The sequence below is a fragment of the Pipra filicauda genome, unplaced genomic scaffold, assembly GCF_003945595.2.
Source record: "Pipra filicauda isolate LSUMZ 115617 unplaced genomic scaffold, ASM394559v2 scaffold344_size1527164_pilon, whole genome shotgun sequence".
NCBI classification, from domain to species: domain Eukaryota; kingdom Metazoa; phylum Chordata; class Aves; order Passeriformes; family Pipridae; genus Pipra; species Pipra filicauda.
This window is the reverse complement of record NW_024104470.1, coordinates 366,024-389,871: the sequence shown is the minus strand read 5'-3', so window position 1 is coordinate 389,871 and position 23,848 is coordinate 366,024. Positions and strand designations below refer to the sequence as shown.

General features: G+C 42.3%; 1 protein-coding gene across 5 annotated transcripts; it reads right to left on the bottom strand.

Annotated features, from left to right (window-relative positions):
- Positions 1 to 991: 991 nt before the first annotated feature.
- MAML1 (mastermind like transcriptional coactivator 1) lies at positions 992 to 23,549 on the bottom strand. 5 transcript variants are annotated; one of them, XM_039384274.1, is made up of 6 exons: positions 16,724 to 22,870; positions 16,065 to 16,124; positions 12,896 to 14,305; positions 10,620 to 10,889; positions 7,552 to 7,666; positions 4,402 to 5,393 (listed from the first exon to the last, which is right to left on the bottom strand). In XM_039384274.1, the coding sequence occupies exons 1-6, from the start codon at positions 16,742 to 16,744 to the stop codon at positions 4,402 to 4,404; spliced, it is 2,868 nt and encodes a 955-aa protein (XP_039240208.1). In that variant the 5' UTR covers positions 16,745 to 22,870. The 5 variants fall into 5 exon arrangements, with proteins under 5 accessions (XP_027579864.2, XP_039240208.1, XP_027579867.2 ...); XM_027724066.2 differs by having other exon boundaries at positions 12,896 to 14,302; XM_039384275.1 differs by having other exon boundaries at positions 17,312 to 22,870.
- Positions 23,550 to 23,848: the final 299 nt, after the last annotated feature.

Genomic DNA, 23,848 nt, shown 5'->3' with positions numbered 1-23,848 from the left:
ACACACACGTCACTTCAGTGGGGATTGCTTGGGACATTCCTGGTTTACTCAACAATAACTGAAATGCAGCATTTTTAATGGGACAATAAAGTTAATTAAGCAGTAACTTCACAGTTCCCCACAGATTAAAATCAGCTGATCCTGGTACTGTTACTTTGTTACTTTGTTACTGTTACTTACAACATTTGGTTCTTTATAAGCTTATGAAGTTATAGGTCTCCTCCTCCCTCCAAACATAACACAAAACTTTGTGGAGCAGGAATATATTAAAAAATACACTCTGGTAAGTCAGGGTGCTGTGAGGAAACCTGAAGGCTCCGAGCTGGGGCTGCAAACACAACACCTGCACAGTGAGACACCAACTTCAACACCTGGGGAATGATCCTTCAATTCTGAAGCCGTGCAGTGGCTCAGGGACTTTTCCAGCTTCAAGCCAAAATCTTCACACACATTTCTGCCAGTATTTCATTCCTTGTTCAGAAACATCAACTCATGCCTGCAGAATGTGAGTCCCTGTCTCAGCTGGATTTCTGTGTGTGCCATCTGCCTAGACCAAACAAGGCTTGAGGAAACCAGTTTGAACCTCGAAGGCCTGTTATTTTGAGGGAATTGGCATATTTTTGGAACTCTACCATTTTGCACATGTGAGGTCTCGGTAGTTATTAACATCTTTTTCACCAGTAACAACCACCTCTGCAGCCGAATTTCCCAGCTTAAGGTCTACAATTGCATTCCAGAAAAAAAAAAAAGCCCGGAAGCAGTGGGTGCAGCATAAAGCCTTATTTTCAAACTAAAGTTTTCTAAGGCCCCTTTATCCAGTTCTGGTCTGTTTAAATGGACTTTGTGAAACTGTAAGAATTGGTAAGACACAGCAGCAGAATTTGAGCTGAGCAAAACTGTGTGTTGGGATGAAGGGAAGGAACCATCTCACTAGGAATGAAAATGCTGAACTCTGCTCAGCTCACACAAATGTATAAAGTCACACCATGTATGTTTAATACACTAGCAAAATATTTATTTTATAATGATAAAACAGAAGTGAAGGATTTCTTTTTGGTGTGCACCAGTAATTGTAGTAAAAGAATAAGGGGATTAATGGACTCTTTATACATTTCAATGACAAAAAATTCATAAAGGTTAGCATCAAATTCAACTGTTCTCCATTTACAAGCATAAAACTTACCATAATACCCCCCAAAACACATATATAAAGAATTATAGTTTTAAAATCTATAAAAAGTAAAAAATATACAGTCAGAAGATCTAACTCTTATTCAAATCTTTAATATAAAATTGTAAACATTTATTTACACAAAGGAAATGTGTATAACAAAATTTTGAGCACCCTTTTCAATCGTATGGTGGTTTTTGGAAGGCAGTGGATGTTGCACAGTGACACTCTCACCTTGCCTGCCCAACCAAAACCGCAGTTTATAAATAAAGCCATGGGCGGCCGGCTGGGTTCAGTTCAGGGGAGACACATTTTATTGCTCTGAAGCTGCAGCAAATGGAAAGCCCAAGTGCATTTACAGACTTGTTACAGGGCATGAGGGCAGAGCCCAGCCCTTCCCATGCACCTGTGCACATCAAAACCGTATTTTCATTTCCATTGAACTGTTCCAACCTTGTTACAGTGACACCGTATTCCCAACGGTCCGACTGCGCTATGTGGACAGGGACCAAGGCCAGAAGCCAGGGCTGTTTGGATCCTGTTCACACATGGAGACCAATGGGCATTATAAGCCAGTTTTCCTTGAATCACACTTTTAATTTTACTCCAACAGTACCATGAAAAGGCCCTGTCATCAAATCCAGATACCTTCCTGAACAAACCCTCTGGTCAAGCAGGGCAATATCCACCTTAGCTTCCAGAAACAGTGAAGGAAAGAGCACATCTGCATTTTCCTGGACATTTAGCTGGATTGCCTTTTTGGTAGTAACAATGCAAACAGCAGATGTTCTTTTCCTCCAATTAAGAAATCACAACTGGATGGATTGTATTTTGACTTATTCTGAACAAAGCCTGTGTGCAAAATCTACCACAAAACAGAGCAGATTTCACCACAACCTAAACAGGGAAGAAAGAAAAGCTGAATCCTACTACCCTGTTATTTCTGTCAAGTGTTTGTAAGGGGGAGAGAAAACTAGTGACACTGAAGGATGTCACTTGAAATTGAGGTCCCAAGCACCCCCGACAGGAAGGGAAGGCACACTGGTGCAAAGTTAACCCTTAAAAATAAAAATACAGCAAACACTCCTTCCCCTGCCATTGCTAGTTTATATCTATAATCTTCTAATGACACTTACCTTGGACCAGGTTTTGGTTCAACTTAAAAGTAAACCAAGATCACTAGTTCTTTTCTTAGATTGCCAGTATAAGAAGAGTTAGCATCAGTTATTTGCATCTCAACTACTTATTCTAGAAAATATCAGAAGTGTCAACAAGCAAAGTCACCAACACCTCTGTCTTCCCATCCAAAGAGAATCTTTATGTTACCTTTTCAAAAGCTCTAGGAGGGATTAAGCCTGCTTCAGGGAAGTTTTATCCACTATTGAACGGTGGGATCCACTGATCAATGCACATCTTTCACCAACAGTTCAACATGATACAACAGCAAATCTGATCAACAGAGCAGAATTCATCCACTCTAGGTAAGTGTGCTGCACAAACCATGTTCCATGCATATTTGGAAAGGGTTAAAGTATTAGTGTTAAAAAAGCAGTTTTTAAAAGTGCAAATTGTCTCATAAAGGAGCTGCAGATACAGTAAAATATTTTCCTTCTTTGAAACCAATGATATCTTTCACTTCCCTTCACACCCTCTGGAAAAACCCTCTCTCACACAATTCTGCAGTGCAGAAAACTCCTGAAGAAGCCAGTCTATGTTGAAGGAAATTGCTTTAAAATCACAACGCTGGGTTTGGTTAGAAAGTTTAAAGGAGCTTTCCAAGAAAGTAGATTTAGAAAGGGAAGAGGTATTTGTGCATTTCAAACAAAAGCTTTCAACTTTATTTTCTTTTTAAAATAAAGGTTAAGGCAAGGTGGTTTGTTGGTGGATAAGGGATTTTTTTGGTAGAGAGTAAGGACTTTGGAACACTGACTGTTCCCATTGTGTTTTGTCCTTTCTGGGACCAATCCCAACACATGGATAAGAGATCCCCTTGGGCTGAGCTGAAGAACCAGCATCTGCTTCAAGGGATATTAAAGAAGTAAATCCACCAGACTATAGAAAGATTATCAAACTCGTAACCCAGTATTAAAAAACCAAAGTATTTAAAGGGGGAGACTTCCATATTGGAGCAACCCTGATACAACTACTCTCCCAGGCTGTCTGTGCTATTATTGCTCATAAGGACTTTCCACCTCCCAGCCAAATTCTTTTTTCCTCATTTTTATCCTGAAGTGACAAAGTCTTGTGCTCATTACTAACTCATTGCTAACTTCGGGGAATGAAGTGATCTCAAAAATTAGTTTTACCTTTTACAACAAAGAAAACTAGATGAGCTGTCATGAAGCAAAGCCTTCATTTAAATACAACTACCTTTGGAAATAAGTTATGAAGAAACAGGTGCAAAGTAAATGGCTTTACAATTCACGTTAAACCTACTATAGTTTAAAAGTTCTCCCATGAGAAATTCCCCCTTTAAACACAGCAAGGTACAAGCCAAGAACTGTGCCTCTCTACAACAGAGTGCAAACTGCAGCTTAAAAGACTACAATCTATGAAGGAAGATGACTGTCTAGACTAACTGGCCAGGTTTTAATACTTCCTCTCATCTATTACCAGCATCTAGATATATTTACTGTGAAATACCACTTGCTTACTGAGAGTACAGGCACATGCTTCAGCAATGGGGAAAAGAAACAAGTCCAAACATTTTGCAAGCGTGCTCAGGTGCATAACAGCCTCTTCTCAAATAAAAAAGTCAGAAGTTGGATGGACAGTACTATAACAACATGTCAAGCTACAAACAAATAATTATTGCAAGTAATAGCTGCAGACTAAGCCCTAAACACAATTTGTGCAACTATTTGCTTTCTTTCTGCACTATTTCTGTGGAATTTTTGTTTTATTTTTTAAATAATTAAAAAATTTAGTCTTAGAACACTGCAAGTGAGATTTCTGGAAGGCTGGCTAGGACACAGTATTTTTTTGACCTGTTCAAGTGTGCGACTCCTCAGAGACCCCAGATAACGTGCACTCCTCCCGCAGACCCGCTTGGTGCACCGTGACCGTGTGTCAACACTCATTGAGAAGCAGCTCCAGTCTTTTTCCCAACCATTTTACCTCTAATGCCTGCAAGTCTCCTCAATGCCACAGGGTTTTTTTTTTTGGTCCAAGTGTTGTTTATATGTCATGAAATAATTAAAAAAAGTAGAACCCCCACCCCCGGCCCCATTTTAATGAGTTCCTAACAACTCATCCAAATCGTTCATCCACTCCTCTGAAGTCCTGTTTTTCAGCAAAGAGTCTATCAGGTCTGTGTCACCAGTTAAGTTCTGAAGTCCGTTATTGCCCGACTGGCCGCTGTAGGAGAAAGGCAGCTCCTGACTGGTTGTCCTCACAGGGTACCCTTGGCTACAGTGCAGGTTTCCTCTGTTGGGCATTTGCTGATTTGGATTCTGGTTGAAAGCATTCAGGTCTGGAACAGTCTGGTTCATGCCAGGCAGCACTTGCTGTGAGGGTACCTGCTGCTGTGTAGGTGGGTTTGTCCGGGGCTGTGCACCTAAAGATGATGACAACATCTGCCCAGAGACGGCAGCGTTCATCGAGGTCATGGGTCTGCTGGTGCTTAGGCTTACCTGAGGCATTCCCTGGGCAAACTGTTGGTTGGACATCTTTAGATGAGTCTGCTGCATGTGGAAAGAGGAGTTGGCAGTAAATGGTCCTAAGCCACTGTTTGCTTGTGTCTGGTTGTTAATATTAGGGATACCTTGGTGTTGCCAAGATGGATTTTGAGCCCCCATAGCAGCTGGTACTCTTGCCATCTGTGGCTTAGATAAGGTTGGATTCAGTGCACCTTTATTGTGCTGCTGAGAAATACTTGAGTTTGCTAAGGTGTTCTGCCCATAGCCAGCAGGAACAGCAGTGCCCTGGCCCAAGCTGCCCTGCCTCTGCATCGGAGTCTGTCCATTGGCACTTGGAGCTGTGTGCTGGGGAACCATCTGTGTCATTCCAGACGCCAGGTTGTACAATCCCCCGCGCTGAATGTTTTGCATATTGGGATACTGAGTCACCCCCCGGTCCTGCTGACTGGAGCCCGACTGGAGTGGAGGAACAGGAGTGTGTCCAGGTCCCATCTGAATCATGTTCTGGGTCTGAGGAAACATCCGTGGGCTACTGGAGCTGGACTGTCCTAAATTACTGACCCCAGGCATGGCTGAAGATGACCCTGAAATACAAAGAAGTATTTTGTACATTAAATACCTTGGTCCAACCAGAGCCAAGCCAGGCTTGTAGGCACAATAACCCAGAATGGAGGTGCAGCTGCATTTGTATAAACCAACCTCTGCAACCAGCACACAGGCAGCAGGAGTTTAATTAAAGAGTGTCAACTGTTGCTCCAGTTAGCACCTCCACCTTGATCTCAAACACAGATATGCCAATGTCCTAAAAAAATCTGAATACCACTTCTAAGAGCTCAGCATCATCGATTTAAAAAAAATTTAAGACTTTAAAGGCAGGACTGATATTTCTTTGCGAACAAAGGTAAACACACATACTTTGAAGTGCATGCACAATTTGCTAAGCTGTTAAAAATACCACTTACTGCACACACAGTCAGTCATTCCATGCATACACTGTGTATCTCTTATTGTACACCTGTAGGGTTGCCAGTCCTCCATTTTCCCTCTTCCAGGAATTTCTTCTATTTACATAATTCAGCTTTCAGAAATTTTTGGTCAGGTATCTTTTGGATTTCCACAGCGAAATATTTGCTATGTTAATACACAGTGCTGATAACCAAGCAAGGTGATTTGCAAAAATGTATTCTCAGCAAAACAAAAAAAGTCCCCTGTTCTTGTAAATCCTGAGTTTAGAAGTTTCTTCCTGTGGAAGAAACAGCCCCCCCTACTTGAAGCAAAAAAAGCAGACCAGCAGTGTGAAGTGTAATGCATATAACACCCCTCCCACTCCTTACAGTTGACCAAGGGAAATCTACCTACATTAGTGCTTTCTCTACTTTCAAACCAAAAAGTAAGCTGCAGAATTTTTGCATATTTTAAGACAGCTGAGGAGTATTGGGTTTCCATTATTATAAGCATTATATTTGAATAAAAACTGAATTATCAAAAATTCAAATATAATTCAAATTATATTGGATTAATTATCAGCACAGCACATCATAAAAACACCAGTGTTGGGGGGTGGATGAGTGGAGGAAGAGTCTCACTGTAAGAATACTTACAGTGAAAAGTAGTCACATACTGGGATTTAAGAGGCAAAAACCAGTCATCATTATAAGGAAAAAATAATTTCAGTAATACTGATTTTCATTATAGCAAACCCCACTCTATTTCTAACAGTTGCACACTATGTTTCTGTAGAAAAGTGACAGGAGAAAAAAAATGTTTCAGTGCAATATTTGAAGGATGCTACTGATCCCTGAGTTAGCACACAGTCCTTTTGTACTGGCATCAAGTTTTTTCACTTGAGTAACAAAACGCAGTCGTAGCTCTACCAGACACTGCACAGTAACAAACACTGTCAGGATGAAGGTATCACATTTCCATTTGCATCTTTTCCCTTCAGTATTTATTTCTGCAGGAACACAGAGAGTAAGGAAACAAAATGAAGGGAATTAGCACTTCTTTGTACTCTAAGTTTACGAAAAAAGACAAGTGGCTTCTTGATGCCCTGAAAAGTAAGGATTTCTCAGGTAAGGAGATGAGCTTTTACTGTTCTCTAGTTCTTCCACATTTTTGAAGTTACTCCAGCTTAACAGTTAACAACATTTTTTATTTAACAATTAATATACTGAGGATACCAAGCTGCTTCCCGAGCAAAAAAACCCCACGCAGGACACTAAAAAGTAATGAAGAGAATTCAAACTGCATTCCCTTCTAAAGGCAGCAGGGAGAAGAATGTCAGAGAATTTTAAACTCATCCTAGTAGATGAGAGAAATAATACACCACTTATTTTTCTTTAATGAGGGCCTATGATAGGAACAGGCAGTAGCGATGTCAGGCTTCAAAAAAAACCAAACCTGAATCCTAATATATCAAAGTTAAGAAGAATTTACAACCAGTAAAAGGAACCGGTAGTATAAAAAGGCCTTCGGAACAATGAAGGTACTTAAGAATTTTACTCATTTCCAAAACAACATTTAAGAAGCAGAAGCTTAAGATGTCCCAGATACCTGGGGCAGGGGAAGCTGTTGATTTGCAACTGAATCACAGTACAGGCCAAAAGGTTTTAAGGCACAGTGACGTGGGAAGGCACTGTAATAAATTAATTAAAAGCTATCCAATCCAGGTAATTTGAAGACAGCTTGTTTTTTACTCCTGATATTTTTTCTGCCATTATTTCAATTGCTGTGTTTACTCACCTGTGAACTGTCCAACCTGTTGCTGGTATGGATTCTGTGGTTGATCCTGGTACTGGGGAGGAGGCCGAGTCAGGTGCCGCTGCAGCTGCTGCTCCTGCTGCTGCCGCTGTTTCTCCTAAGAAAGGTCCAATGCAGGACAATCAAAAAACATGTCAAGCTTTTTCCAAGGGCTATCTTGGATAAAAACAAGTGATCTGCATACTTTTACACTGAGCTGGTAATCAAAAGGGCCTCTGCAGCCTTAGAGTCACTTCAGACCTTTGTTCTCAAGGCTCAAACACAGTCAGTTTAATCTGATGAGTGACAAGACCAGGAACTCAGAGACAGCAACATGCACTACAGGAGTTATTGCAGTGTATGTCTGAAGCCCAATGTCTGAACATTGAAAATCTGAGATGTTAGTCTTTTCATCAGTAATTTTTAGAAATATTCTAAAGGACAAAAACAGGTACACACATAAAAAGAGCAAAAGCCAGTGTGTATAAAAAAAAAAACCACACATGTTTTTTTGCTTTTCATCCCCAAATCAATTTATTTTAGACCTCCCTTTAGAAATCAATAAAAGTGCAAGTCAGAAATATCAACAGTGTAACACAGAAAAGAGTGAACACGTAAATATTTTCTAGTCCTTGCTTGTAAACATGAAAAAATATACACAAACCCAAATTCTGATACACCACAGGTTTTCCTAGAAGATTATGGAAAACTGCAGAACTAAGTCCATAACAGAAGTCATACAAGTTTTGTAATCATTGTTTACAACCACTTTCTTAACAATGCACCAACCAACTGAAACAAAGCCAACTCATGTCACAAAATAACTGTGCCTCTTTAAAAGCACATTCAATCCGTACGTATTTTATAATAAAAACATTTGAAAAATAAACCAAGCAAATTTTCTATTAAGAACTTTTGGGAAAAACAAAATTTAAAGTCTCAGGGGAATGTGGATGCACTAATAGTACTCTCAGATAATGACAGGGTTACAGACAACCAGCTACTGTTACAATATAAAAGGTACCAGGCACAGTATTTCTGGCTCTTCTTCTGCAGGCATCCTCAGCCAGACTGAAATTCTGAGGTAATCAAGTAGTCATACAATGCACAACCATCTACTTATCCAAAATGTTACACAGAGCACAGAAGGGGGCAGGAATTCCCTTCCAAGAGTACCGGGGTAAAGGATACAAGCACAAAGCCTTTAGAGAAGAGATTGGTGCGATGTAACAAAGGGCAAGATACACATCGCTACCACCCTCCCGAAACGTCTACAGCTCTGAAGCTGTTGAGACATGCAGAGGAATGAAGAGGGCAGGCTGCCTGACAGAGAGGACCTGCTGCTTGCAGGACCAGTCAGACCTGAAAGAGGCTGACCACAGAAGCCAACAAGAGATGCCATAGCTCTGAGAGAAACCAAGAACTGTAGAAGCTGGCTTGGGAAAAAAAAAATGTAGAATACTAAAGGCAAAGATAGCTTTAGAGTGGCAGGGAATGGCACTGAAGCTACCTGAAACTACAACTCTCCTGTAAAAGAGAGATCAACAAATTCAGAAATCTTTCTGTAAAATTACATCCAGTATCGTGTGTATCCAAAGAAAGAAATATCAAATTAGAATGCTAATAAGATCTAGTTTGACTGGGCAGCACAATGCCAATAAACGTGGCAAATGCAGTATCTAATGCTCCGAAGCAAAACTGCTCCTTATTTGGCACCAAAGTCCCAGCATCACTATACAAAAATGGAAGTTACAGAAGTTAGTTGTAGCTACCATAACTAGGGCATGAATGAAGTATTTTTATAATACTGATATTTACTGCAGCAGCATGTGCTGGCCAAACAGAGGCAAAAAGTTAGGGAAAAAACTATTTCATCACTGTGCTTGAGATGTGCTTGACCACCCTGTTACTACACCACCCCACTGCTCAGAGAGGTCTGACACCTGTTAGGTTTATTACCGAGCTGAGGGAAACTACTGGGCCACAGCTCTAAGAGTTCTAACAGAGCTCTTCACCATCCACCAGTGATGCAAAAGCACAAGCAGGAGGTCACACCCCATATTTCCTTTCTCCCTACCTACTCTCAAAGAATACTCATTTGTTAACATTTTGGAGAGTAATGATTAGTCATCTTTGACATTTGATACTAACACAGAAGTCAGCAAAGACTGAAGGATCTACCAAAAAGTATTCTAAGTTCAAAGATCACAGCACTTGTACAGAAAATACTATTATATTGATGATTGGGGCATTCTCTGTCTTTCGGTCTTTGATAATGTAATGCCACCACAGTATTCCCTTAGTTCATATTGTTTTAACCCAGATCTCAAAAACATACCTTTCCCAACACTCATACTCACTCATACACTCAATTATCTATAAAACACTGTCAACCACATTACTATGTTTTATCTACACTGGCTCCAGAACTGAAGGGGTTTTTCTGTCACCTCAACTGAGTCCTCTATTTTAATGGATATTTCCAGGTGATAAAAAAGCCATTGGCAGGATTTGGCACAGCCACAGCTCCACAATCCTGCAGATTCTACTGCAATCTTCCCCACAAAATGGGCTTTCACATATTTTCAGTTCAGAGAAGACTGTAGCACTTTCTTCTTTCTTAAAGCTTTTGATGGACAGTTGATGGAGGGAGAACTTAGAGCACGTTCCAGTACCTAAAGGGGGCTCACAAGAAGGCTGGAGAGGGACTTTTCACAAGGGCATGTAGTGACAGGACAAGGGGGAATGGCCTTAAGCTGAAGGAGGTTAAATTTAGGTTAGATATTAGGAAGAAATGATTTACTGTAAGAGTGGTGAAGTCCTGGCACAGGTTGCCCAGAGAAGCTGGGACTGCCCCATCCCTGGAAGTGTTTCAAGGCCAGGTTGAATGGGGCTTGGAGCAACCTGGTCTATGGAAGGTGTCCCTGCCCATGGCAGGGGCTTTGGAACTGGATGATCTTCAAGGTCCCTTCCAACCCAAACCATTCTCTGATTCTAAAACATCAAATGCTCCTTCATGCACCAAAGCAAATTAGTACAAATTGAAAAACCAGACTGCTGGCCCCTCTCACCTGTTCTGCCAGCAGATGCTGCTGCCTCTGTTCCATGAGGAATTGTTGCTTCTGTTGCTCCATGAGCAGGTGCTTTTGTTGCTGCTCTCTCTGCTTCTGCTGGTCCATCAGCATTTGGTGTTGCTTCATCACTGCTGCTTGCTGCTGATTGCTGAGATAAGCTGAGTTGCTGTGGTTACCTGCCATGGAGACATTTGGAGCCTGGGCACCCACACCAGGGCCCGGGACAGAGACGGGAACGCGAGGAACGTTAGGAGAAGGGTTTTGATCCTGCAGAATATAGGAAAAGTGGTAGAGTTACAGAAATGCAATCCACTTGTGAAGCTTGTTATGGAAGTTCTGCTAATTAAAGACAGCCAAACACCCATCTATACAGTGCCAGACACAGAACTGAGAGTTCAGAGCTACAGTCTGAAGCTCCATAACATCTAGGAATAGAGGCTTTAACTTCTGTCTCAAAGTCCTTCCCAAATTCCAGCTCAGACAGGCGAGTGTAGCTCTGTGTGCTTCTGCTCAGCCAGGTATTTCAAAAACGCCAGCTTCAGTTTACTTTAGCAGCAGCTTTTCAAACACTAAATTTTAAACTTTCATTATATAAAGCATTTATTTAAATCCTGCCTCTTCTGTCAACATTTAACTCAACAAGTGTTTGTTGCCCCTCCTAAAGTTGCTGGTTTTTAGTATCAGAGCATTTACTATTTTCAGGTGAAGGGGAGAAGGCTTTCACTCATCAAAATGGGTCTTAACATATTTTTCCAGCAATCAAACCATCACTATATTTCACAGACAAAAATACTACTAGAGACAGGTCTGATATTATTAATTTTTCATTAAGTCTGCTATTTTTTTTTTTGAGGCTGGAACTTGGGAGAACCAAAAATAACATGGAATGATTATCATTCAAGATCTGGTACTATCCTCTTTGTACCAAAAAATCCATTTGAAATCTGACAGTTTTCATTGTTTTTAAGCACAGTTCAGCCTCACCTCTAATTACACAAATAAATACCACGTTCAAGTTCAGAATTCAGTTGATGGGTTTGGCTGTTGGTTCTCACTCTGCAGTTTCATAAGAAATCATGAGCCAAATATAAGTAATGCTGTGCTAAGTTGTTCTATGTGCAAGCTTTTGAGAAATTCTCCAGAAGCTTTCATCAGTATTTCTGTTAATTTGGTGCAAGTGTGACAGTGTAGATGCAAGGTCACTCTCATGTTTTCCAGTGAGGGGGAGATGTGACACACAATCGTCTCCACCCTCCTTCTTCTTCCATCAAAATGTTGTAAGACTGTTACTTCTGCCAGCTTTTAAAGAGATTTTTTTGTACTTTATGAACTACACACTGATGTCAAATTTTTATTTGTACATCAGTGAGGTCTTTATCACAGACTAATCAGATCTTTTTCACAGTTTTTTTTGTTTTGCTGAGAGAACATATGACTAGAGTTGCATCTCCAACAGCTTTTGCTGGAGGAGCTTTAATCCTTGTAACAAAGATCTTTTTCCTCAACAAGCCCCCTTGTGTGTGCATTGCAGGAACACGTTACAGAATCCCAATGAATTTATACTTCCACCCACTACATAAATTTTCACCTGCAGCATACCTGTAGTATCAGTTATATACACAGCAAAGAAGCACCATCTGGAATTTTCATTTACAGGAAAACCTGAAGCATATGCTTCAAGCAGACAAATATTACTATTATTCATTCTTAATTATATATTTCTCTCCTATCCCATGCTTCCCCAATCCCCAGAGACTTAACCAATAACAAATTCTTGGAACTGAAAAGCCCCAAGGAACACCCAAGAAATCAGGAACGCAGCCCCCACTTCCACCTCTCTTCAAAAGCAGGTCTTTTTATAGCAAGCCAACTCTGACACAAGTAGGGACTGAAAACAAGGTAAGGAAATCAAAGCTTCTTTGAGAACACTGTTCAACACTACAGTTTTATATGAGTTATTTTAGTCAAAAGTTTACAAAGCATCTATTTATCTTTGTAAGTAGAAGCTTCTGTGAAGCACAACATAATTTGTTGCCCACAAAGCATATTAAGCTGGAAATCACACGTTACCACATGACCCAGAACCCAGCATTAAAAACTGCCCCCCATGGAAAACAGACTTCATGATTCTTGTCTCAGCTTATCGTGTATTATGGTTTTCCTCTTTAAAATCAATGAAAACATCTGAAACCATATCAAGTAGTTTGTACCTTACCTATCTAATGACCCTAAATCTGCTACTGAACAAAGGTAACAAACCCCAGGACATTCACCTGACTGTGTGGCAGTCGGTAGGCAATGTTTCCAGGCTTGGGTTTCAACAGGATCATCCCATTTTGGTCGTCGCTCACGTGGGACAGCGGTGCCTGCTGGCGCTGCTGGATGTAGGCCAGCATGGGGGTCTTGTTCTGCCCAGGGACTGCAACCCCCTGCTCACACTCTGCTTTGTAATGGGAAAGAGGTTTGGTGTTCCCATAGTCCAGCATAGAGCCCTGACTATTCACAGGGTTCTGGTTCAAGCTGTTTTGCTGATGACCCAAGATGTTCACATGGTAATTGCCTCCAGCTCTCGGCGAGCTTTTATTTCCCAAATTAGGCATCATGAGTTTCTGATTGTTGAAGTCTGGTTGATAAACTGATGGGCTAGTGGGATTTTCCATGGTATATGGGACAGCCAGAGGACTATGGGAAGGCCCAGACTGTGGCCACGTAGACATCTGATTCGTTTGGTGGACTTGTGAAGCTTGTTGCTGGTTCTGCAACATCTGATCTCTTTTCTGCTTGGCAGCAATCTGCTGAAGTTGATGAGCAGAAGACATTTCTTTGGCACTTCCTGGACCCTTCCCAGGTAACAACACATTGGGGAGAGGCCTCTGGACGTTCTGAGAGTGGTTTGATGCCTGCATCATGGGCTGATTAGGATTTTCAGTCATTGACCGAGTGGAAGGCTGGAACATAGCCTGAGAACTACCGACCGCTGGAGAAGCGGCACTTACAGGTACAGAAGCAGCACCAATAAAGGCTGAACCTGAAGAAGTGGATCTAACCTGGGGAGATCCCAGCTGCTCTTGTTCAAAGGGTGCTGGGGAAAACTCAGTCTTTATGTTAATATCTTGTGCCAATGGAGTCTGTGCAGCTGAATTTGAAGAATCTGCATCTTTTTTGTCTTCGAAGTCATCATTAAAGAGATCCTTCATGTCTTCATCAGGCACTGATCTATTAAGCTCCTCGATAAGTTCCTTCCATTCTTGCTCATTTAGATTTAGATCAGGCATCAAGTTATTCTGAGACATAGAACCCCCTGCTCCAGCAATCATACAGGGAAGATCGTCTACGGGTTCCTGTTTCAACTCTTTGTTCAAACTCAGAGGAAATGAATCGTCAGCATCACCACCTCCATTCATCTGCAGGCTGGAATCTGGAAGACACTTCTTGCTGATGCCATCCAGCCCCATGGGATGTTTCCCGTTAAGTTGTAAGGTATCTCCGTTGCCAGATTTCTTGTCAAGATGATGGAGTGGAGACACAGGGGGCATTCCATTGGAAGAACCACTCACTCCAAGACCGTCATCGCGACGCAGCTTCTTGGACACAGAAAATACGTCTCCATAGCCATTCTGCTGGTCTCCGTTCTGAGGGGAAGCAGCACTGTCAAGCTTTCTTTTCACAGTCTCATGGAGCTGCTGAAAAAAAAAAAGGAATATTTTAATTGTCGTTCAATGTTTCACAGATTTGGATTTTTATTTCTCACCAGGACATTGTCTAGCTCTCAATAAGACATTTCAGAAAAAGAAAAAAAAAAGTTTACAATTTTGCTTTGATAACATTTTGTTTTCCAAGTCAGCACATGAGATGACTTCCTCACTATAATCTCTTTGGGAAAACTTTCAAAAAACATGCACTACTTCAAACCTAGACCCCCTCCTTCAGACAAAACTAAAAGCTGTCATATACTCCAAGAAGAAAAAAAGAGTTGAAAAATGGTTGTGAACTGGAATATGTTACGATTTTTCCTATTCAAAATGAGAAAAATATTGAAGAATGTTCAAAATCAAATTTTAAATAAGAATAAAAGCCTGTATTTTATTTGACCCATGTACACACAGTATAATTGCTCCGTGAGACTGTTTTATAAAGCAATCTCACATTTAAATATTTAGACAAAAAGAGTGATTCTCTTGTGATTATAACTTTTAGAGAAGAACTATGTATATAAATTTTGTACACAATCACACTTCTGGCACAAAAGCAAACCCAATTTGTCACTTAGCGACCATTGCTTCACACTTGTGGAATACGCAACCCGGAGTTCAGCCAGTTCTATCCCGGCAGAGTATGTTTATTCCTTTCCTCTTTTCTCCTGAAGTATTTGCCAGCTGTTCCTCTCTGCACTCCGACCACCAGAGCCCCAACCAGCTCAACAGTTGGTTTTTCACAGCTGGTGAATGCAGATTCTTTTTCTCGTGGTGCCACCTAGAAGCGACCAGTGGCTACAGCAACAGTTTTACAGCCAGAGCCTGAGTGCCTTTGTTCAACTCCTCTTTTCCTGCCAGCGTTCTTCCAAAGAGAAAGTTCTTTCTATTGACCTCAAAAGCATCTGAAAACACAATTCATGCACACATCAAAGGTAACTGTAAACTTTTCCTTCCCTCGAGTGCATTCTGCTAAAAAAGTTGTGCTTTGCTGGTCCTGGAGCTCTACACCAACGCAGACAAATCTGTAGGGCAGAGACGCTGCTCCAACAGCACAGTGTTTAAAGAGGGAAAAACCCCATCAGCTCCCAACCCTTGGTACAATCTCAGCAGGACACACGAGAGGAATCCCCACCAAGAGCCACCCGTCTGAGGCGTGGGCCACTGAACAACAGCGCTCTTAGATGGCAGAAAAGCAGCTCGTTTAAACAAACCTCAAGACAAGGATGGTTCTTTGAATATTGCCTGCAGTCTTCACAAGGCAGTCCACTAAGCCCTGGGGAAAACTGTCTCATCCAAGAAAAAACAGGGGAAACCTCAAGGTCTCAGCACTCAAGCAAGAGGTTGTATGTAGGGCCAGCATAAATTATCAGAAGAATTTTATACACTTGCCTGGGCAACAGCATTCTTTGATTTAAGGACAGAAGGACTGGTTCACAGTTAATTGCTGCTATTTTTTTAAACAGTCTACAGTTAGCTGATCTTTGGGGAAAAAAAACCCAAAGAACACCATCTGTTTAATGCTTGCATAGGTAACAGCAAATAAACCCATTATTGTTTAATGCTTGCATAGGTAGCAGCAAAGTCTTATTTTTATCTGTGGGACAGGCTGCAGCTTCCCTGGAGACTGTGATCTTCTAGACTGCTCATGGAAATAGCAGCACAGTAGCAAGATCAGCAGAAGACCGAGTAGGATGAGGTGAGGTGAGATGTACATTTAGAGAGGAGGCTGGAACTTGAAATCTCTTACTTTGAACATCAGGTCTCCAGCTTGGAGTAGCAGCTCTTGAGTGAATGTTTCAAATTCCAACTTGAAAGAATAATGGAAATTTACTTTTTTGTAAAAAGGCAAAACAACAGAGAGCAAGTAAGCTTCAACTCAATCATAAATACAGCTTTCAGCAAGTTTCCCATTGTTTACTTAATACCCCCACCAGGAAAACTGAAGCTCAAGGTGGATGAATAATTTGCCCAAGGTCATATGATGAATCAAATTACTCAAAGTTTGGGAATGGATCCTCCTTAATTCTAAACATTAGGGGGAAAAAATACTCTCTGAAAACTTATATAAAAACAATAACTTTGTTTTGTACAATGGACATATTCTGACATTTCCTGTATTAAAACAGAATAGATGTCAATTTGGGTCACTGCTGTAAATACAATTCATATAGATAACTCAAAGCAACTAGGACTTGAATCTGTACTAAGGTCTTTGCTGCTGTACTACATCATTTGCAATATATGCAGCTAACCAGTCTAACATTAAACCACCCATGTTTGTAAGGTACACTCACTGCAGTCTAGAAAAAGATACAGACCCCTAATACCCACCACAGGCTGTTTCTGTCACTAAAAACATGTAGGAGCTTTTATATCTCTGTGGGTTTTAACAGTCATAACACTTACATATCTGATTCCTGGAGACATTGTGACTTTAGTTGCTCGAGACAAAATCCTCCTTTCACCTAAGACTATATATTACTTCAACAAAAAAAAGGAGATAAAGTTCTTCTCCAGTTTGTCTGTGTCTATCCAAATAATCTGGTTTGGACAGGGGGGAAATAACAAGGTGCATGTGAGATACAAGCCAGACTGCAAGCTATCTACATATCAAGCTGCTCCAACAGAGTTCTCAAGGCAAGAAAAACCTGTTCTATTCTGCCAAAACTCAAAAAACCCAACACACTGACAGAGTAAGGCATAGCTTGCTACTCACTAAGAAAATCCCTTCAGATTTCATTTTCTTGCCCATCACCATCCTGTAAGACACGGTGGTCCTCTAGTACACTGTCCATGGTTTCCTTAGCACAATCAATCAACTTTATTTATAATACCAAGTCAATCATTTCCATTGTCATAAGACTGGATACAGAAATGTATTCCTATTTTCTCAGCCTACTCAATTTCCCAACTAAAGACGAACTTCCAAGATCATTGCTATCTAGTTTTGCCTGAAAGTGTTACCCCAAAAGCATTTATCTGAAGCATTTACACCAACACAGGAACAGTGAAAAGCAAAGGATGTGAACAGGTCTCAGTCCTTCGGCCCAGGGCAGGACACAGAGTTTGACCAAGAGCCACTGAGGGGCCCCACAGGCTGCTCCTCCTCCACGTCACATCACCTGAGCTGCATTTTATTCGTGTGAGCAAAGCAGACAGTGCTCAACGTGGTCATAAACACACTGAGCTGGCAGGAGCACACGTGCCTCACTGTGGATTCCTCATGCACAGAACACAAGCTGACAGAACCCAGGTGCCATCCATGGCAACAAGGTGTCCAACACAGCAGCCTCTGACCATGTAACCCACACACTGCACTTGACCAGGACACAGGCTCACAATGCCAGAGGTGGATGTGTGTCCATGCAGGTGACAAGGCTTCCATCCAAAAACAGACAGCACACAAAGAATTTTGATATGTCCAACCTCTGTCTTAAACCCTCTGGTTTTACAACAATGATGCTCAGTCCTACTGTGGTCTTACTGCAGGGGCAGTTGAATGACTTTATAAAAGCTGTCCAGAACTACTACTGAAGCCCAGCAAGAAACTGGAAAAGCTTTAAAACTTCATCTACAGCTTTTCTGTTAGGACTGGCAGAGTGCAAAACTTCAGAGTCCAGGGCAGTGCTCTCTTACTGTCTTGGTGGGAAGGGGCATGAATCACTGATCAAAACAGTGGCACAAAGTTGCTCTGGTTGGCTTTGTTGTTTGTTTTGTTCAGGTTTTTTGTTTAGTGTTGGCTATTTTGATGTGGACTTAATACCTAAAGACAGTCAACCGAAGTTCTTTTGCAAAAATCCACTAATTTACTATACTTTGAGTCCGGTACTCTGAAGACAGTATTTATATATACAAACTAGAAACTGCATACAAGTTCCATTTCTTCTAAACAAAAACAAAGAAACAAAAAACAAAAAGCCCAAAACAACAAAAAACCTCACACCTAGTGAACATGGCAGAAATGAAAGTTTTAAAAAACCTGGTTCTCATACTGTGCCTTTTAGGCTCTGTATAATGTTCTTATTTTGTTTTTTGAAGCATCTGTTACAGAGATTAAAATATTCTTACAGGACTCGGTAGAGCTTTAATTTTCTGTATTTTCTTCGGAATTAGTTTACCATCTCAGTTTTAGAACTAAGTCTACAAGGATTTATCATTAAATATCAGCAAGAGAAATATAATGGCATTTTCAAAGAAGAAATGCCTTATTACCCTAAAAATATAATAATAAACCAGCTCCAAGATGCCTCCTAGCTAGATACCAGCATTCTCACCTAGAAGGGGAAACAAAAATAGAATACCTGCATTTTTCTGCCATGAAAGTGGCAGTAGTACAGCACATACAAACTCCCACAAACCAGACTTTTGTAGGTCCTCTACAAACACTGATTCTCCTCTCCTGCCTGGCCAAGGACAGGAGCAACAAAGATGCAAAGATGACAACCATTTAGACTGGAACAACAATGCAAATACCAGAAATTGTAGTGTATGAATTTCGGATAGAAAACATAACATTTTGACTACACAACATAGTAAGAACTCCTCATTTACTGTGCATCTACCCACAGATTCCAAAGCTGCATTCCCCCTTGCAAGGAAAGCATTTTATTACCCAACGTGTTCCTGCATTCCACTGTGCTGTCAGACCCAAACTGCTGGACTCATTTTAATTTTTTACTTTAATTCCAGAAGACTTTTGTATTTGGGTGACTGCCTGCTGGAGTGAAGAAGGGCTGTGGATAGGCACATCTATAAATATCCCAAGCCTGCATTAGTCACAAGGGGCAGCTTCTGCTACAGGAATTGTTCTGCTGAATCAAAAAAACTGCTGTGCCTTCAGCTGCAGTGCTGGATCCTCCACCTCACTTGAACTTAAACAGCAGCAGATCAGTCACTCCCAGATCCTTACAACTTAGGAAGCAACACTGCATATCTAACGAATCTAGTGAGGGAAATGTTTCAAACATACAACAATACCTCACAGAGAATTAAAAGGAGACAAAGAAAAACCTGTCTGAGTTGTTGGGCAACAAACCATCAGACTTGTCAGCAAAAACAAACAGCGGTGGCAAGACTACACTGCACTATAGTTATGTATAAATAACATGTAAATAATTTGCTATTTTTGCGGTAAAATGTAACTTCACAATTTAACACCCCTATGCCACTGCTTACACAAAAATGAGATCTTCTGAACTGTTGGTTGAAGCCTGATCTTCGTTAGAGGAGTGCCATTAATGCTTGTCAGAACACTCCAGGCAATCTATTCCCTTTAATTCATTACTTCAGGTCTTTCAACCAAGAAACACTGCGTTGTTCTTCTAAGCCTTAAATTTTCTTTTAAACTTTTTACTTGGTGCCCTTGCTTAATTTAGAACTTATCTATTATTAATGTAAAAACTTCTATTGCTCCCAAATAAATGCTGGTCTGCTCTTCAGCTTTAACACAGAGCACTCCCAAGACAGGCCACTGACTAGACCTTTCCTGCTCATTCCAGAAATACTGTTTGTGGTTTTGTGGCAGCTCTAGACAAAGCAAGCTCTCTGCACAACAACTGCTCTCAGGTGGGGAAAAAAACTAGTAAGAAATAGGGAGCAGCTCTCCTTCCAAGACACCACATCATAAAACAAGGAGTGGAGATGAAAATACAGATCTTGCCATCCTCCCCATTCACATGTCAGTGAAGTGCCTTCTGCTCAGCTCACCCATAAACTGCCTTATAGTTTCTTACAGAAATACGAGGAAGCCAACCCTTCTCCTCCAGAGAATTTAAACAGCATTAGTAGAATGAACTTTCATGTATCAGAACCTGGCAAAGAGAAAAAAAGTGTTCTAGGAGACAAGCCCCATCTCTTCCCAACTTCCCTGTTTCTCAAAAATGTAAGATTAACACAACAAACATTATCCAAACAAGTACCTACTTTGAACAGAGCTTTAATGCCATCTTAAACAATAGAAATGTAAAGCAGATGTTTTTAAAAAGTAGGAAGATAATTAGTTTTTCAACATTTCCTCAAATGAAGGACAGGCCTACGTGGTGCACAAATAATCCAAGGTATTTCTGTATCAATACTGTATTCTCTCAGTTGCTGTAGCTCAACTTTTAGAACTGCTAAGTAAGAAAACAAGGAAGAATCTACCCCTTACTTTTGCTTGTAAGCAAGATCCATCCAACTTCAGGAATTAAACCAGAGAAAAGACTAATGGAAGAGAAAATATCTGATTTTGTTACTTGACAAATCACACAAGACACTAAGGAGGATGTGTTGGTGTCACCCTGTTCCCTGTGACTGTCCTGGATTTACAGAAGGTGCTCTGCAGGTGCTCTGGGAGTGCCACACTGCTCACACTCGTGGCAGTGCAGCTCCACATCCTACTGCTACAAGCCCTCTGACGCTACATCACAAACCCTTCACCTCCACATGGACTGCTCTCTCATTCAAGGACCAAAATAAAGGATTCATTAACTTTCAACACAGAGTCAAAATTTCCAAGAGAAGATTCATATGCAGCTTCATAGAAAACTCTGGATCTTTACAGCAGCAATAGCTGATATAATGCATGTTTTACTGATCTAGCAGCATTCTTTGGAAAGGAATGTGTCCAGGGTGTTTTAAAAAAAGGTAATTTTAGTGTTCATCCAAACTTTGTGGAACACTGTAAACCAAACCAATGTTCTTCCCATTCAAAGCACATGCTTTTTCTTGATAACTGCAACATGATGGCTAGAGGTAAAATACTAACCTAGAGAGGCACCTCTTGGGCCAAAGCAATTAAACTAGTAGCAGAAGTTTGTTGTTGTTGTTGTGCTTTTTTCCCAAGACTTGAATTACTAAGCAAACCAACTTTATACCCCAGTAACGAGGTGATGAATCAACAGCTGCAATTAAGCTTTCAGTCATGGATCCTGGGAAGGAAACAGCAGGCCAGCCCGAGGAAGAGTCATTCATACACTAAAACCCTCTTCTGTTGTGTAAATTGGCCACTGGCAGCAGCTTCCTGTACAAGGGCTTCCCCAGATGTGCAGTGCACTTCAGAACCTGCTGCTGTTGAGAGCCCTCATTATAATGGATGCTAATTAGATCAAATCCACATCCACAGCGATTTAAGAGAAACAACACCAATGAATTAGTGACATCTTTCTTTAGAAGGTCAATATGAAGACGTGTGGTGGCAGTTTAAACGACAGGATTTGACATGCTAAAGAGCTCTGTGTGTAACAAAAATACACATTATTAATGGATAAAGCCCCATATGCAAAAAGCCTTAGAGCCCAGCAGGAAATAAACAGAACTGCCAAGTCTTTAGATAATAAAATACCAGTTTGAGTCATTTTTGTTCTGACACGAGTTTATGTTCAAGATCAGTCTCTTAAACAACGGCTAACTGTAAAGTTTTACAGAATCAGTGTCAGGAATGCACAGGGTTTCCTCTCTGCCTCAAGCACCCTTCTGTAACAGCCCCCTGAAGTGCTCTAACTGTGCCTCAAGGACCTCACTCTTCTAAAAAGTCAGCAAGTCCTAGAGTCTCAGAGGTGTATCAGGCAGAACAGAAACAATTCAGCTAAGTAACACTTTCAGCTCATCCTGTAAATACTGCAAACTGCACTGGTGCTGCCCAGTGCTGGTTACATTAAATATGACATCGATACACCCCATGTTTCAATATTTCACATCATGTCCAGGATACACAAGTATACAGTAAACTCTATCATGATACTATTTTAAAAACTGTAAATGAAGTCCAAGACAGTAGAGAATTACATTCTCCTTCTCTTCTAATCCAATTAAACACACAGACCACCCTAAAAACATGGTTTATTCTATATATTAACCTGGAAATGTCTCAGATTAATACAGTATTCTCTTTTAAAGACACTAAGATGGTACTCAATCATTTTCATGCAGGCCACCACTTAAAAATGCCTGGTTTTAAGGCAGACAGGTATTAAGACAGGCAGCCTTTAAGAGGTTATCCTACTAACCTACATTACTGACACATTAGCACACAGCAGTATATTTAAAGGGCCCAGAATAAGTTAAGCAATAGCTATCTTGATATACAAACAGGCCTGTGTGAATATGTCCTGACAACCAGAAATGCTAGAGAAGCCAGAGAAACATTAAGATTTTGAGCTAAGCCAGTTTTTAATGGGTGGAGTGGGATTCCCATAGTGTTCACACCCACTAGAGTGAGTGGCAAACAAGCAGCTGCCTTTCCGCTGAAATTCTTTCCAATCTGTACCAGAATTAACAGACACATTATTTGTCTAAAACTTCCCTCTGAGTAACAATCATGTTCTGATCAAACAATTCCACTAAACCCTGACAGATTAAAGACATAAGCAGGCAAACAAAAAATCCAAAGCAGTATTAATGCCCCTCTGACAATTTCTGCAGGGACATTTTAGGTGAATTAGCTAGAAACATAACTACTCTGAATGACTGTAACAATCAAAGGCTGCCACTACCCCTACCCCATCAGGCAGCAGCTTTTATGCGCTCTTCCAGCGTGCAAAGGTGACGAGCGAAAACAAAACACCCCTTATCAGCTGCGAAGTTGTAACACAGCAGAGTACAGCAAAGCAGCACCAACCCCAGCCCTCCCACCGCGGGCCACCACAGCTCGTTTTTCTTCCTCCATCCAGCTCCCGAGGAGCGCTCCCGGTGCCAGCCGGGCACCGCCGCCGGTCCCTCCCCGTCCCCAGCCGCAGCCCCGCGGGCCTTACCGCGATCAGGGCGCTGCTGCGGCCGTGCTGCTCGGCGCCGGCGGCCTCTCCGTCCAGCCCGTTGGCTCCGCTCCTCTCGGCGCTGCCCGCGGCGGCCGCGGCGGGCGGAGGGGGCGCGGGCGGCGGCGGCGCCGGGGGCGGCTGGCGGTGCTTGCCGGCCCGCTTGGCCTTGGCCTGCAGGCAGCGCTGGTGCAGGGCGAAGGTTTGCTGGCGCTCCAGCTCCAGGCGCTCCGGGGACACGGCCTGGTAGCGGGACTCGCAGGCGCTGTGGTGCCGCCGGCAGAGCTCGATGCGCCGGCGGAGCCGCTCCATGACCGCGCTGTGCCGCGGCACCACGAACTCCGCCATGGGGCAGGGGGGCAGCACCATGGGCCGGACGGCGAGGGGGCGGCCGCCGCCGCGGCTGCTGCTGCTGCTCACCGGCTGCTCGCACCGGCGCCCGCCATGGCGGGGCCGCCGCCGCCCCTCCCGCCGGCCTTACCTGCGCTCCCCGCCGGGATCGCCCCGGCTCCTCCTCCCCCCGCCGCCCCGGCCCGGCGCCCGCTCCGCTCCCCTCCGCCCCACTTCCTCCTTCTCCGCCGCGCCCGGCGCCGCTGCGCTGCGCCGCTCTCGCTCAGCCCTGCGCGCCCCGCGGGGCCGCCGCGCTGCCTCGGCCGCGGCGCTCAGGAGGCGCGGGCCGGCCCAGCCCCCCGGCCCCCCATTGTTGTCCGCGCCGCCGCCATCTTGGAACTGTTTTTCCCCTCCAGAGCCGAGTTGAGAATAAGGGGGCGGAGCTTCCTGGGTGGGGGGCACGTCACGGCGC

Bases quoted from the DNA above. Each gene is read 5' to 3' on its own strand.
- MAML1 (XM_027724063.2), bottom strand. From the start codon at position 23,415: ATGGTGCTGCCCCCCTGCCCCATGGCGGAGTTCGTGGTGCCGCGGCAC. The intron at 14,306-23,046 runs GTAAGGCCCGCG...TTTTTTTTTCAG, and splicing joins GCAGCAGCGCCCTGATCGCG to CAGCTCCATGAGACTGTGAA. The intron at 7,667-10,619 runs GTGAGAGGGGCC...GACCTTTCTTAG, and splicing joins AGCATCTGCTGGCAGAACAG to GAGAAACAGCGGCAGCAGCA.